We start from the raw sequence: 17,541 nt of genomic DNA on the forward strand, positions 1-17,541 counted from the left end.
TTTGTGTAGCATTTGAGTTTTATTTGCAAAATATATATACAAATAATTGTACATGTATTTACATGTATATACAGAAACATTTTGAGAGATAATTCAGGCACATTCATGCATTATCCATCCAGGTAAGGTTTATCGCAACTTTCAAATGGGGTAAGATATCTTTGCATGATTTTAGATATGACAACAGGATGTCATTACTACTCACTCACTGGAATATTCCTGGAATATATGAGACAAAGAGATACAAAGAATAAATCCCCCAACAAGGGTAATTACTATTTGAATGAAATGAATATGGATGTCAAAAATTCTCATAAGCATTACCAGGGTCCTTATTTGTAAAAATCTGATTAAGCTTAGTTGTTGGCCAATTACAAACTAGTAATCAGATGACAGCCAGTTTAAAGTATTAAGAAATTGGGTTTAAACTCATAGAGTATCTTTAATTCCAGAAATATAAATTCTTTCTACCTAGCACAATAGTCGGTGTAAATCCATTGTAAGGAAAAGTTATCACACATGACAATTCAACAATATCTGAGGTACAGAAAGAGAGAGAGAGGGGGGGGGGGGGGATAGACAGGAACATCTGAAATAAAACTTCATACATGATTACTAGATAATGAAGCAAATTATATGGACAAAAAATATTAGCATTGGACTTGTCCATTTGTTCAACTTAAATGGACTCCAATCGTTTAGTGGACTTTGGACTGTCTGCTCATGCAGATTGTCAGGCAAGTTTGCAGCTTTCCAAATCAAGTATCGAAACTCTCAAATAACTTTATTCTTGATGATAAACACTAATATCGATGGTTTCTTCCAACCTCCCCGCTGTTGACTTGCTCATGCTTCACAGTCCTTCTGCAGTATGGCAAGTCTCACGATTTCAGCAAACGTGTCTTCTACCGACTTCAGAAGCACCCTGTCACTGTTCTTCTCGTTGCTCCTGAGGGCACTAGCCGCCTGTCCGCCCGTGCTCATCATCTGTGCCAGCTCTGCATCGCTCCCTGAGAAAATATTTAGAAACAACAACAAAACGGTGATAACTTGATCAAAACATACTGAGCATCAAAGGAAACATCTCACATATCTAGAAAGATAGTTAATATTCACAAATCAAAATTGAAGAAGAATATAACATGGGACACCTATATGAACTATTTCTCAGTAAATGAACAATTGCCTCGATCAAAAACAAAAATTTTACATGAAAACATGGTCACAACATGGTAAAATTTTAATACACATTGAGACAAAAAAGTATCCTCATTAAAATGTGATATTAGTTTGAACAAGAAGGTACATGAACCACATGAGGCTACATGAAACAAAACTGATATTGAGGAAAGGAAGGAGCCTATTCATGTCATGAAATTTGTTGAACCAGTTGCAAGTTTCTTTTTAGCGCGTGTCCTACTAAAGATGCGAGTGTCTCACCGATATAATCAGGGCTGTTGCCTGCTGTAGCTATCCTAGATGCACACACCCTTCCAAGCTGGACAAGGATCGATGTGATGTCCTCGTAGAGTGGAGGGAATGCTCGGCAGATACGAACTATGGAGGGCAGTGTGGCCTTGTAGAAGATTGCCCATCGCTCACCAGTCAAAACTAAAAGATAGAGATAGAGAGTGTTAAAGGGAGATGGGTAGAGAAGTAAGAGAGAGAGAGAGAGAGAGAGGCAGATAGAGAACACCATGAATAGGAAGGCAAGAGGTCAATATCAGTAAAAGAGATGGAGAAGGGGAAGACAAAAGCAGAAGATATAAAAAACTTGGGGGGAAATTCAGTAATTTTCGTAAATTTTGTGATAAAAACTTTAATAATTTAATGTGCTTGAAACATCAATTTTCCCAGTAATTTGAAATCCGCCCTCTAAGTAAGTAGGAAAGCAGGATCCCAGAATTCTTCTATATATCTTCAAAGTGTATGGAACCTTAGATGAACTGACATATCTGAGCAAATTAATAAAGAGAGAATTATAAGCTGCACTATCAAACACAATTAATGTCAATGAACCTACCTGTAAGTAATGATGACATCACGTTGATGGCTAATCGAGCTACACTCAGTGACTTGGGTAGGGCATACTGGAGACATAGATGAGATGTGAGTTCAATTGCAAACACCTGGTTAAAAAAACAAGGGGAAAAGAAAACCTTTTTTAATTGATTTACTGTTGGTCATAGAATCTGCTAAAATCCTTAGTTGACCTTTTTACAATGATTTGTGCTGTTAATAATTGAAAATTATGTATCTGTATTACCATCTCTCTCTACTTCCTCCTATCTCCTTCTTTTTTCCTTTTTTCCTTTCTCTTCATATCTCTCTCCCTTCTTACTCTGTCTGCCTGCTTTCTCTCTCTCTTTTTTTTTTCTCTCTCTCTCTCTCACTCTCTCTCTCTCTCAACCTCCTTATTATCAATAAGATTCTCAGACTTGATCTACTCCCTCATGCAGAAACAAACTTCAAATGAAACAAGTAAAGAAAATCAGAAATTATTGCAGAATACACTAATCTTAACCCTGACCCAAACCCGAATCCTAACCCTACCTGTAAAACATTGTACTGATGCATGGTGAATATTTATGCAGAAGGCCAAGGATATGTGAAAAGCATGAGAGTACAGACCTGTTTGGCCATGTCAGGCTGGGCCAGTAGCTCGGGGATGAAATCAAGACAGATGTGCATCGAAGGAACACCTGCTACTGTCACGGGTAGAAGCTCACTCGCGTAACCCTGGACAAGAGAGTCAAATTAACATGAGATGATTTAGCTATTATCACAAGAAGAAACTCCTTCACATCATCCTATAAGAGATTCACATAAGATTAGGCTACTGGCATGAGAAACACCCCATTCATATTGTAAAATATAAGAAAAACAATAATAGAGAGTACAAAGACTCTGAACACCAAATTTGCATTTCCAAAACCTTGAGTAAAGAAAAAAGATTAGTTAATATTCCACAATTGCACCCTCTAATCAAAGCAAAAGTATGGAGCAAAACAGCTACATCACATGCTGCCTTTATCATCCAGAAGCTTGCACATGATAAAGCGACATTCTTAAATTTTTGGATACAACATGACTTATGGAGCATTTAGTACACTTCATAACAATGTTCATGGCAGTAATGTGCTATCTGTAAAACGGTTACAATAATTGTAAGAGCCATTACAGTCAAAATGGTTTCATAGTTACCTGAAAGTGGATCAGCTTTGCTAGGTTTGGGTCAGCAATGAACATCTGATGTAACAATGAACACACCTGGCACTGAATCTCTCTCAGGCAGGACAGACGACTCTCTTCAACCTACAAGGCAAGGAAAATTACATCTTTATTAACTCCTTCTATAATGAACTTCTACTGTGAGGGGTTGGTTATCAGATGGCAGACATATATCTAGAAGTATCTGAATAGTAGCATTCTCAACAATCACCATGGAACCAATGAATCTCCAGTTCTGTTCACACAATAACCATACACTTTAGCAAAAGTGCAAGGGCCAATATGCTATGCACACTGATTAATCTGTCTAAATATCATGTTACTACAAAGATTACTTTGTGCTGAAAAATTGCAATCAAGACTCCTTACTCTTAATAAAATCCTTCAAAATAGCACTATTTGTAATTTACTAATCGGGAACTCAAGACTCCTTACTCATAATAAAATCCTTAAAAAGAGCACTACTTGTAATGTATTAAATGGTAACTGACATCATGAAAATGTTCCTTTTACATGTACTACACTGCCATTCTAATAATATGATTGCAGGGCCCTCAGGGAGAACAGTATGAATACTGATGAGGCTTCCCTGGGTAAACAAGACATATTATTATTATTCTACTTACCTTCTCATTATCAAATGGCATACAGATCTCGAGCAGTATCTGCATGGCCGCGCTCTCCTGTGTGATGAGCAGTGCCGCCTTGAGTTCTTCCCTCTCTAACTGAGAGGGGAGGGCCGTGGGGCTGCTGGTGTCTGGTCTAGCCCGTGCCACGGTGGGGTTGGAGAGGATGTGTGAGGAGAGGTACGCCCTGCATGCTGCTAGGTAGGCTCTTAGGGTCTGCAGCACCAGCTCCAGGACGGGCGGACATCTATTAAGGAAAGAACACGTGAAGTGAAGATGAACACAGATGCTGTTGATATATATACAAGCTATTTTTGCATACATAATGAGCTACATGACCTTTGTTCTCATATTCCCAAAATCGAATAAATTCATTGGCTCTGCAAAAAAATTACATGACACAAGTGTGCCGGTAATCTATCGATCAGTTCTTGAGGTAACGTGATCATGAGACAAGACGTACAGACATATGGACAACCAGAAAACATGATGCCTCCAGCTTCTTTGTAGCAGAGGTATACAACTACCACACCATCTCTTCAATGTCACATCTCCTTTCTATATATTCTGCTTACCTGAATACCCGCAGGTCACACCTTAGTACTATGAGGGGGTCAAGGGTCAAATCTTCCTCACTGAATGGCGTCACTGGTGCGGTCTCGCCTAATGCATTGACTGTCATCACATGTAATCTGTAGAATAGAATACACATCATTAATTAATAATAATAATAATATTTTAACTTTATAGAGCGCACACACCATCCAGGGATGCTCATGGCGCTAGCTCAGCAACAGCTCTCTTTAATACATGTACAAGTAAAGTAAATGTTTATTTGATAATAGAGTTATACTATCAGAAACTCAAAAACAATTTTGCAATATTTGTATCACCCATTTCAATTCCTCAGCTCTGCCTGGTAGGGCCCGGTGCCCTCCAATTGAGATTAATATACACCTATGAATATTTTGCTTATGAACAAAGATATTTAAAAAATATCCAAAAAAAAGGAAAAGAAAAAAGAAAGCAACAATGAAGACAGCGATGATGACGATGAAGATGGTGGGGACAACGATGACAACAACAATATTTATAATAACAATACCTATAATGGTAATAGCAATGGCAACAACAATAAACATTTATACTATATCTTTCCTGGTGCTAATAGGTAACACATGAAATAATATCCTGCATGTTATTTATAACACTTTGAATTCAGCACATCATCAGTTGTTTTTTCTGGATATTCAATGAAAAGCAGGAATTGTTGCAATCACTCACTTTCTTGGCATGACAGTGTTGAGTTTGTGCCACAGACTGACCGCCATACTGGTCACCTTCCTAGGTACCTGTGGGTCAAGCAGTCCCAAGAGACTGGCCACCAGGGTGTCAGAATACTCCATCAGCTGAGGGTTGTCTCTGTCAAGCAGTGATTCCAAGATTAGAACGGCCGGGGTGGGGTTGGTCAAGACCATGGACAAAGCTAGGAGGGAAGACAAAATTGTCAATTGTCAGTAACATTCATTAAACTCGTTGTAGGTGCATAATTTAACATCTTTAAGCTTGTGCTAGAATTTTTAAAGCAAATTCCCACTTTTATGTTGTACATTAAGTACAACAAAGCATCCTTTCCTACTTGTCGTCATATTTCATTTCTCTACTATCATTGAAACAATATTTTTTGTTTTTCATCACCAATACCACCATCACTATCACCAACACCCACACAAATATCACCACCACCATGATTATCATCACTATCAATGTTGTCACTGTCATCATCATTATCATCATCATCATTACCAGCATCATCATCTTTAACATCATCATCTTCTTCAACGTCATCATCTCATCATCATGTCACCATCAGGGCTTAAATTAATCCAAGGCCACCAAGGCCATGGCTGTGGATGCCCCTTTGATTGGCCTTAATGCCCCTCTCATTAGCCTTGAAGATTTTTTGTGCCTTGCCCTAAAAATATTGAAATTTAAGGCCTGCACCATTATAATCATCATCATCATCATCATCATCATCATCATCATCATCATCTCCATCATCACCATCAATTGTACCTTTCTTGAGTTCCTCTGGTGTACAATTCTCTCTCACCGCCCTCCTCCCACCGATCTTCCTCTTCCTCGTCCTCTGTCGTGTCCTCTCCTCCACCTCGTCCGCCAGCCACTCCTCCACCAGGCACAGGTGTGGGTAGTGGGTCGACACGCAGCGCAGCAGGATGGGATAGAGGGCGCCGTACTCTGTCTGCTTGGTCTGGGCGTGTCGCACCAGGTACTTGATGGGCAGCTGGGAGATGAGTTGGCTGGAGTAGGTCAAGGGTCGCTCGTTGATGATCACTGGAGAAAAATACCCACAAAAGATTTTTTTAAATACATTTTTTACATGTAATTTGTGTGATATCTTCAATGTGCTTGGATGAAATAATGCACCTACATAATATGTTCTAGCTGTCACTTAAAAAACAATTGATGAAATAAACAGTCTGCAGTCTCAGTTCTAACTCCGAAGTAAACAGATACAAAAAAAAAAAAGAGTAGAGATGCTAAGATTCTCAAGGTGAAGTCTGTATTTTGATGGCTAAGAGTCAGTATATTGTCGATATTGACATAAAGTATGCAAAATAACATGTGTATCAATTCACAATAACATGCATATAAATAACAAATATTGCCTAGAAGCAGGTAGGGTTTCGCACTCACTGAGATGTTTCATATTATTCAGCACGCAATCTTCATAGAGTAGCACATAGTAGAGCATGAGCAGCTGTGCCGTCATTCGCTCTTCCTCTCCAATCTCTGTCTTCTCATCCACCTCCATGGCTTCCGACCCACTCACAAAGGACACAGCGGATGATTTAAAAACAGACAGGATCTCCCTCTCAGAGAGTGGAGCGTTCCGCAGGTGCTTGGAGCCTGACTGGGTGGGCATGACGACCGAGGTCACAAACACTTCAATGAGAGGGGGAAGCAGAGGGTGGAGGGGAGGGGTCGCATTGCAAATCTGTCTGAACAGCCAATCCTTTGGACAAGAAAAATAACAAATCAGCAGTAAGTAGGGATTAATAAAGATATCTATATTTTGGTTGTAATTGCATGAATACATTCCATAGAGGGGCTGCTCTAGTAAAATGTGTAAAGCAATATATCTAAGATATACAAAGTATGAGGACCTTTTTTGTTCTTTGAATATAAAGAGGAATTTTACAAAAACTGCTGTACAATACAGGAGAGCTCCTTGCAAGCTAAATAACGAATTCTCCAATTTATGTATGTCTATCAAATATTAACAATATTGTAATTTTCTTATCCTGCATTGGGTTATTAGAAATTTTCACTCATCTCTTTCTTATAATCTTTGCTTTATTCAAACCAACCAAGGGTAAACTTTGGTGGTTGTATGCAAATGCTCTCGCGACAATTCCTCTGCAGTCAATGGCCTAGACTGAACATAGGATAATTTTCACCCATTTACCACACACTATACCTAACCATAATAATAACCCAAACCCTAAACACAATGACAAAAAATATGTTACCCTAAACCATGTCTTTGCCAAAATTAAATCCTGAAGCAATTATCACCAGAACATATGTTGGAGCACCTAAACTTGCCTACAAACTTACTTTGATTGGAATGTTGTGTTTGGTGAATGCCCTGCTCTTGAGTAGATGGAACACACAGTGTACCGGTAGGAAACCTGTCGTCGATGCACTCAGCTTAGGTGTGACAGCTACCGTTACAGCATGTGCTGCCGCAACCTATAATACAGGCAATTGGTAAGGCAATATGTAAGGCAATAGGTAAGGCAATAGGTAAGACTAACAAGTTATGGAAGCCTAAAATCATACACATCACAACCATAAGACATAATGAATAATGAGAAAACCTGTCTGATCTTGATGAAGGTGTGTTATAGTGGTCATGCAAAATTCATTTTCAAAATAACTACCAATATCTAAAAGTAGTCCTGAATGGTTTATTTTGTAGTAAAATGGGAACAACTGTGTATTTTCAGACTTTGGAAGTACTTTGGAAGATTACTATATCAAATATGCACACTAGAATAAAAACATACAGAACACAACAAAGGGTTCAATTATGATACCAAGATCATATCACCTAGAGTTTTTAATACTAGAGAATATGTATTTTAACATTATGATGATTCTAGTCTTCAACTGCCTCAATGTCTGCTCAAAAAAATTGACAAACTGAATTCAATGCAATGCCAAGCTTTGTATTCAATCAATCTATAATGTACATTTGGTCTTGTACAATACAAGGGAGTGTTTTAATGGGTGCCATCACTATTCACAACATATACAAAGATGTACAAACCTGTTCTGTGAATATGTCTTGAATGAAGAGGAGCCTCATCTTGGCAAGGGAGTTTGTTCTCATGGCAATCTAAGAGAGAAATACAGAACAAAAATTGAATTAATTATTCATTATTGAGTAATTCTTTGATGTGGGGCTCTGTTCTGCGATTATGTCTTGAATAAAAAGGAGCATCCAAGATTTATGGGGGTATATGTGCATTGTACATATCTCATTTTAATTTCATTAGAATATTAATCCATACCTCCCTAAGACTCATTTTATCTCTATCAAACTAATGATACTGAAACAGTCAGAATATTACAGATGACCAATTATAATGCTGTTTCTTTTTAACCACTAGTTTTGCAAAGCAACCTATGACAGAATTTTCAGGAAGATTTTTCGAAACTAGGTTTTCTTTTAAGCACAATGTGGCAAAAGAGATCTCTTTTGAATGGCACATAAAAAGTCAAGCATCACTTGAGGTAACATTTGTACATGAACTAACAGATAACAAAGTCACTGGCTCTATGCATAACATATCATTTTATAGAACTAAAAAGATAAGAGGGAAAAGATAGCATGCAAACGTTTATACCTTCATTCCAAGAGTGGTGCAAACTAAATCCACGATAGCCTGCATCTGATTCGCATGGAAGTGAATGGCCATCAGGAGCAACATCTCACTGAAGGAAGCGCTTACACCACTCTCCCTGAAAAATTAAGCACATATCACACAGGGATGTTCAGTTTAAAATGTTGCAAAACTTCCTTTCTTTATCATAAAAATATCCACTACTTATTCCTCTCCAGACTTGTTAGAAAGACTGTAATATAGTAAATACAGTATACTCTTCCAGGTCTGTATTAAAAGTGTGAGCCATTCATAGGTTAACATTTGAATAAAACTAAACAATCCCTAAGCATGACTAATGTATGTTTTTTATCATCGTTTTTTTGCCAGTCAGATTCAGCCCAGTTGAGCTGCAGAGTTGATATTTGAGAAACTATGCTCTACACTTGCACAGCATTAGAGTCACAACACCTGTCTAACAGAGTAATTACTGTAAAAACAAGATACTTTTGCAGCAAGAAATATATTCATGAATTCCAAAATCCAGCATTGACATTCAATTATTAAAGTGGCATGCAGCACATCAAATCTGGACCACTCAAGGAATCTGGGAAAACTGTTGGTTTTTAATTGGGCACATTCTCATACAGATCATGAAAGAACAGGCAGTGGAAATGTGATCTACTTACGTCTCAAATCTGGGTCCTTCCTTGACCAACCAATTAATCCATTGTGTCACTATCTTCTCATCATCAACACTGTATTAAGACAAACAACATTCAAGAAATTGGTTAAAGCAGTTCTACGAAAGATGAAAGTAATGTTCTATTTAATGTGTAATTTAATGTGTGTTTATCCTGTTGATTATCACAAGGTATATTTAGAGGGTTGAAATATGTCCCTTTCATTATAACTTCACCCAAACCATGTGCATTAAACCCCTTATCGTAAGTATTCCATACAAATATAGCTTCAGTCTATTAAACTAGTAAGGTCTGACCAGAAAGTGTAGTCATTTCTAACTATATTATCATATTTCTAGAAATAGTAGTGCACAAGTCTTATCACTGCAATTGCAAATGTACAATTATACAACACTTCTCAATTAGGCCAACATACACAGCGGTAGAATGGTAAAATCCAAATCGGGCTTAAAGACAAGACACATACTCTTATTGGGAAGTATATGAATAGGGGAACAAATGGCAGTTACAATGAGCAAGTTTGCCCCCTACCTGACTAAGAATGGACAAGCAAGTAGCATACAGAGTCCCATGGAGATGAACCTAATGCCCGCTGCTGTTGGAGGAGGGTGGCTGGTCAAGAGACGTAATAGCTGCTTGGTTTCTATCTCACTGAACCTAGGATAGAAAACAAAAGGACAGACGGAAGAGAAAGTGATTAAATGATCAATCCATATTTGCAGTTGGACAGACTGAAACCACTGATTTGCTTTAAAACAAAAGGTGTTCTTTATAAGCCAACTGCAGTCTATAATCTAACTGCCATCTGATTTTAGAAGAACTTTACCTGTTGTAGGACTTTCATTTTCAATGACAAGTATATAACAAGGGCTTGAAGCAGACCATTCTTGGGTTCAATTCTGAACAAGTCGGTGGTAAGCGTCTGCACCACATCTGAGCACTGTTTTGTACATTTTTAAATGAATTTACAAAAGGCAAAGTTCTGAAATTGAATGGACAAATTTTCCATGGATCTAAAAAAGAATATTGCATAAAGAAAGAAAGATAGAGCCATAAAATAGGGTGGCTTCCCCAGCGGGATTCAAATGGACAACTTCTTATTTTTTCAACTTTTTGAATTACGATTACACAATCACATGATATCTACCGGTACTTCTTTATTCACCCTCATTAATTGTATCGTCCTTTCTTTAAAAACAGTTTTGTTAAACTACAACAATAATACATATAAATGAATAAATAAATAAATATATAAATAAATATAATCTAAAATTGGTTGGTATTTCTTACTTCATGCCTGCAATCCCCTTGAGTGCACAGTAGAGCCTCATGAATGCGCTGGCCTGTACTACATTCCTGGCGGGGAGGTCCCTGAAGTGTTCCTTGGACGGAGTGATGGATTTGAGCTCTTGAAGAAGATGATCCCTGAGGCATTGCAACATTGTGTTCTCTTGCTTCAACTAGAATATGTAAAGATATGCAAATTGTTGTTAATCGTTTAGCCTGTACCATTTTCCAGGAGGGGAGGTACCAAAAGAGATACTTGGAGGGAAAGAAGCATGAGGATACATGAGATTTAAAGGGAGAGACAGGTGAAAAATAGGAATGAAACAAAACATAATACAAACATTGTGGAGAATATAGGAGAAAATATGTTACTTGAGAAATGGTTGAGGAGAGACATGACTAAGAATATGATAGACAGGGAACAGAAGTATGATGGAAAGATGGATTTTGGAAAGGTAGAGATAGAGAAAGAAGAACAACAGAAATTGGATAAAAGACAAGGATAAAGAGGTATGATGCGAATGTGAATTCACTTAAAGGCCCACTGCACTACTTGTAGCTACTTGCGCCCTCTATATAACAAACAATGCCTAATCGGTGACTATTGGTCCCCCATGATCCTCTTTTTCTTATGTTAACTGAGAGCTGAGTTGATGAGATAGCCACCTGTCCAGTGACCTTGCAGGGCGCTCTAATCCCTCCTGTAAACTATGGCAGATAAGCTTTAAAGCCCGTCTGTACTAGTTTGCCCAGAAGGGATTAGACCATCCAGCATGGTCACTGACAGGTGGTTATCTCATCAAATCAGCTCTCAATTAACATAAGAAAAAGAGGATCATGGGAGACCAATGGGCACCGCTTAGGTATTGTTTTCTATATAGAGGGAGCAAGTAGCTATAAGTGGTGCAGTAGGTCTTTAAAAGACAGGGATAAAGAGGTATAATGCAAGTATGAAGGCACATAAATATAAACTGACCTTCTGACTGGAGCGTACAAACTGAGCAAACCAGTTGCGTACCGTAGAGCTGCTTCCCAGGAGCAGACCACTCAGGAAGCTCACCATGTCCCCCTGGCCCCCGGCAGCTTTACTCCTCACTGCATGGTCTAAGGATAGAGCTACAGCTAGACCAGGTAGACGACACTGCTCAACCTGAAACAAAGAGACACCATAAAGATGTTTATATCTTTGAATTTATTAAAGTATTATTACTTGTAATGTTCAAAGTGTGGTCTAGACAAAGAGACAGCTAGACCAGGTAGACGACATTGTTCAACCTGAAACCAAGAAACACCATAAAAATGTTTTATCTTTGAATCTATTAAAGTATTACTTGTAATGTACTTCAAAGTGTGGTCTAGACAGAGAGACAGCTAGACGACATTGCTCAATTTGAAACAACAAGGATGACAACGATTTAAAAAAAAATCTTTTTGAAGATTACAAGTAATGATCAAATTATGGTTTAGAGACAGAGTTATAGGTAGACATGTCTCAACCTTACACAACAATCACAAAAATAGAAATGTTTACATTTTATAATTCTATAAAGATTAATGGTCATGTGTCTAGATATGGTATAGACATAGAAATGCAGCTAAACCTGGTACATGACAGTGCTCAACCTGTAACATAAATCACCAAAACGACAATGTTTGCATCTTTGAAGTCTATCTTATACTGCAGACATTATGAGCTCAAATAATACTATTCTATCATGGTATCTTCTCTCAGCATTGTTGTCGTAATCAACCTGATTAGAAAAACTACAGTTGGTGCCCTGAACTTGAGTGTCCGACTGAACACTTACATCTGATGCCCTGACACTGAGTGTTCAACACTCTGACTGAATAATTTGAATTAAATGTACGGCTAGGATACTTACAGCTAGGGCTCTGAGTTTGAGTGTCTGACTGGGATTCATGGCTGCTAGTAGTCTCAAGCTTTCAGTCCTTCTTCTACCGCCGATGCTGTCCTCATCCTGACGCTCTCCACTCTTGATCAGAACATTGCACACTGAAGGAAACAAAAATGCATAAAACGAAATGATGTTTTAAAAAGTGCATAAACTAATTCAAGTCCATATTCATGGCTGCCAAATGATTGAGAAAGACTTTTAAAACCAATTCACAAATCTCTTTAGATATCATTTGTAATAAAACAGGCAATGCTGTCTACAAATAAGACTCCATTTGAAAGAAGCCTTTTATCACTTGGAAGCACAGGAAGTGTGCAAATTTCCCCCAGAAAGCAGTTTTGAGAAAACAATATCACTACATTTTTATCGCTCATCATAAAAAAAATTGTAAAACCGAGTAACTGACACAGAGTATTTAAAGGGTTTATCAGATCAAATTACCTGAACCATGAAGTTATTACTAATTTCAATAGATTTACTGCAAAATTAAACTATTTTATCTCTACTCACCTTGAAAGAAGCTATCTGGAATATTAGCTACAAGTCTGCATAGCATGGTTGGTCCTAGCTTAACTCTCAGCAGCACCTCAGCCAGTCTATTCACAGGAAGCAAGGACGGCAACTCTAGAGAAGGAAATGCAAGTTCAGATTACAAACAAAATTTATCAAAAAGGTACCTTTTCTGTGGAATTGGAAAATAAAAGTAAATTTAACAATTGCCCATATCATTATTTCTAAATTATCAAGAAGTATTCATATTCAGGTAACAAACAGATACAAATAATTTGTGATCCCTGATATTGGAACTAGTATTTCATTGCAAATTTGTTAGGTGTAAATGGTAATGTTCTGCTTCAAATTGACAACAAGTTGAATGAATTAAAACCTGGGGCTATATTCTGAAACCGATGTTATCTTTAAAGTTAAGGAAAATGATGTCATAAACACGCATTTTTCGGAATTAACACTTCTCATATTGCTTGCGAAGATGTCTCTTTTAACCTTTTCGCAAACGCAGCCAGATTTGTGCAGACATTAACTAATGACTCGTTATCCTTTTCATAATACCACCCCAGGTTTTTAGAAAGTTGTCTGGTGTACAAAAGTGCAAGTACATCGTTTTTACCTGCTTGAGCAATACAGAGAACATCAGAAACCTCTTCCCTGTAAACCTCATTCTCAAACAGCTCACAAGTCCGGGGAGTGAAATCTGTTGGTTCCTTGATCTGCAAGATAAATTTAAATCATAAAAACATTACAACACTTTACAGGTGACAGTATATGTATATAAACATGATGCAGCTAATATTATGAATACTAAAAAAAAAAAATTTAAAAAAAAAAATTCTTTCTTTCATTAACTTCCCACAAGTAACTTCCCACAAGTAACAGTATTCACTTTCATTTATGGCACATTTTATACAATTTATTCTTGAGTGCTTACCTAAATAATGGTAGACTTTAAGAGGCACCATGATATCATTTCTGGTTTATTCAGTTGTATTTTATTGAACCTGTTTCACGTAGAAAGGGTGAGGTTTCTTATACCCTTTTCACATCTACCAAATATTGCTTAACCCCGGGAAATAGGTGGGGCTAAGGGGGCTCTTAGCCCCACCAATTCCTTCCTTAGCCCCACCAATTACCCGGGGTAATTTTAGCCGGCTTTCTGTTCACATTACGTTTTGCCAAAGTGGGCTAACCCCACAAATAGTACGGGACTATCTGGCCCTGCAAAATAGCAGGGTTACCCGGGCAATTGCGGGGTTAGCCGGGCAATTGTGGTGCTAAGCTGCGTAGTGTGAATCCGAACCGGGCTAAGGAGAAGCGGGGCTAAGCAACAGCCAATCACAGACAGCGTGGTCGTGTGGTCGTGAATTTGCATTTATCGCGCGCTATGCATGCAGTTCACGTTACGCATGCATGCAGTTCACGTTACGCATGCATGCTCTCTATATTGACGTTTAGTCTTTTACGAGGCAGAGGTCATTATGAAAAAATCTTTATTATAAAATTGATTAAAAAAAATAGTGAAAGAACATGTAGCTCATAATTTTTTATTGCATTTATTATTATCAGTCATATTTACGTAGGTAAATTTATCAAGTGAATTGGATGAAAAATGGGTAATTGATTTGTATCGGTAAAATAATAAAGGGAAAACGCTTTGCGCAAGGCTGGATAACACAACACGAGCGAGCTAAAATTATTACGTACGCTCTTCTCCTTGCTAGGGCATTCCTTCTAGAATTCTCCCGAACTCGCCTCTTCATGAAATAGATGTTCAAGAGCAGAACGATCGCACTCAACATTTCATTCGGAGCCATGATTACTAGTATGCGTCGAGATCGAGATCGTTTACTACGTAGGCCTAGAACTACTTCCAATTCCGATCGATCGGAATTGAATTTATATTTATATTGAATTTAGCGCGCGGGTTTTTCCCCTTCATTTAGTCGAAAGGCGCATGCGCGGTAGCAAAAGCATTAATATTCATGAGCTATCGAATAGTCCGGGGCTAAGGCGAACGTAGTGTGAATCGCGTGAAATTTCTTAACCCCGGCTAAGCACATAGTCCGGGGTTAAGAAAATAGATGTGAACAGCAAAAAAAATAGTATGGGGTTAAGGATAGTATGGGGTTAAGGATAGTCCGGGGTTAAGAAAAATAGATGTGAAAAGGGTATTAGTGCATATTTAGTCCTTTGATCTTTTCCAGAGCTAAATTAATTTCAATAACATGTAATTTATTACTGGTAGATAATTCTGTGTCAGCTTCTCGATCAAAGATGACTAACCTGACTGGATATAAAGAGAAGTTCACTGATGAGTAACCTCAAACGTCTGGCAGAATCACTCTTCTCAAACTCCAGAGCTAAACCATGCTGAATGTGAGCCGTCAAGTGGTTTTCTGCATCTCCTAGTTTTTGCCTAGTAAAAGGGAAAGGAAACAAACAAACAAACAAACATTTATCTCCAAATGCGTATGATACAAAGACCTCATCATCAGGCCATGTGTTTAAACATCTGATATATTAGAGTATATCACCGTTTATCAAGTTTTCTTCGGAGTGCATTAAAAACAAATCTCTTTTACAATGTTTGTGACGTTATTTGTTTTGTTTTCTCATGTATAGGGGGATTAGCTTTTAATAAGACCTCTATCTTCTTGCTAATCCCAACACTTCATAATAAGCTGCTGTTTTTAAGATAAAGTTTATTTTCTATTTTGAATTTTGATACTGTAACTGGAATAGTCTAGTCTACTTTTGAATACCTGTGATGTTTTAGATGAAATAGGAGAAGACTGCCGAAGCAGCCGAATTTGCTGTAGATCTACTTGCCCGACATAAGACAGACCTTCTAGTTTAGATTCTTAGTGAGAAAAAAAAATGATTGACATGACAAATTCACAATTGTCTTATTTTAAAAAATTCTAGATCTAGATCTACATCATAAACTTGTACATTTCAGCAATAAAACAAAACATAATGCATAGACCCCTATATCTGAATCTCACTCTCAGCTTATCATTTTTTATTCAATTGGAAATTCAAGAACTCACCTCATTTTCGCTTCTTTCAAAGCATCTTGTTCGAGCGTACTGAAATCGACCGACAAAAGGGCTACGATAGAGTTGACGACTTCCAGGCCGGAGAGAACCCGTAGAAGCTTCTTGCGTCCCTGGACCCAAATGTTGCTGGTGTCCAGCGGCGCACAGAGCGACATGCGAACAAGACATGGCAGCAAAACTCTCAGTTTTTTCTCTCCTAGCTTCACAATAGCATCGATGTCGACATTTTGCATCGCCTGGAAGGCTTCTGGCGATACAACAGGCTTCGAAGACATAACTTTGAAAGATGATTTTTATTTTACAGATAGAAATTAATAATAATTCGGCGTAACAGTATTTCCATTTTTGGAGCGAGCAATATATATTATGGTATCGTTGAAGAAAAAATGGATCTACGTGGAAAAGAAAACACTTGACCGGGTATTCTGTATTGCATTAATTAATCAGCTCAGTAGGCTACAAATGAAAAATCATATATCAAAATCTAAAGAAAAATTGTAAAGACCTCAGAAATAAATAATTTAGTTAAATACCGTTAGTACATAATGTCTTCAAATCAACTTACTGAATGAATATTATCAGTTCAAAGCAGTGGCGTACCTGGGGTACTCCGTCAGGGGGGGCAAGCGACCGAAAAAAAAAAAAAAAGGCGATGCTAATTTTCACTTCTGGCGAGCGAGCGAGCAAAAAAAAATCTTTAAGTAACGTTTGGTATATAAACTGATATTGTTGCAAGTTGGGGGTGGGAACATTAACTTGTTAGCGACGTTAATTTCATTTTTTTGCAAAGGAGCGTAGCGAGCAAGAAAAAAATCACTTCTTTTTTAATAATTGCCACTTAAACTTGGTTCAATTGTCCCATGCAGGGCGCAAGATATGGTGTTTAGGGTGATTTTATACCCATTTTAGCTAGCGAGCCAAAATACATCTTTCTCTCCATGAATTGCTATATAAAATTTGTTTCATTGTTGCAGGTCGGGGGCGGGCACAATCGTGTTTAAGGCAATGTCAATCCCATTTTGGCGGGCAGGCAACCCCCTACATTTCTCTTTTTAAAGATATTGTAGCAGGTTAGTGGTGGGTACATAATTCTACGAGCTAGCGAGCGTATAGCTAGCGAGCGAGCGAAAGAAAATCACTTCTCTTTTATAGGGAAAATATGGTATGGTGATTTTATACCCATTTTAGCTAGCGAGCCAAAATACATCTTTCTCTCAATGAATTGCTATATAAAATTTGTTTCATTGTTGCAGGTCGGGGGCGGGCACAATCGTGTTTAAGGCAATGTCAAT

The 17,541-nt window shown here is 37.9% G+C and overlaps 1 protein-coding gene across 1 annotated transcript; it reads right to left on the bottom strand.

Annotated features, from left to right (window-relative positions):
* Window positions 1-2: 2 nt before the first annotated feature.
* Window positions 3-16,643, bottom strand: LOC585493 (integrator complex subunit 2). The gene is made up of 22 exons (XM_030991556.1): window positions 16,241-16,643; window positions 15,474-15,606; window positions 13,804-13,903; window positions 13,188-13,301; window positions 12,645-12,775; window positions 11,738-11,911; window positions 10,765-10,934; window positions 10,006-10,131; window positions 9,460-9,528; window positions 8,795-8,909; window positions 8,215-8,283; window positions 7,500-7,634; window positions 6,576-6,894; window positions 5,934-6,212; window positions 5,142-5,343; window positions 4,433-4,549; window positions 3,858-4,104; window positions 3,205-3,315; window positions 2,632-2,739; window positions 2,024-2,129; window positions 1,441-1,611; window positions 3-1,010 (listed from the first exon to the last, which is right to left on the bottom strand). The coding sequence occupies exons 1-22, from the start codon at window positions 16,522-16,524 to the stop codon at window positions 847-849; spliced, it is 3,444 nt and encodes a 1,147-aa protein (XP_030847416.1). The 5' UTR covers window positions 16,525-16,643; the 3' UTR covers window positions 3-846.
* Between the last annotated feature and the right edge of the window lie 898 nt (window positions 16,644-17,541).

The sequence above is a fragment of the Strongylocentrotus purpuratus genome, unplaced genomic scaffold (assembly GCF_000002235.5).
Source record: "Strongylocentrotus purpuratus isolate Spur 01 unplaced genomic scaffold, Spur_5.0 spur5_scaffold_2, whole genome shotgun sequence".
Lineage (NCBI taxonomy): Eukaryota > Metazoa > Echinodermata > Echinoidea > Camarodonta > Strongylocentrotidae > Strongylocentrotus > Strongylocentrotus purpuratus.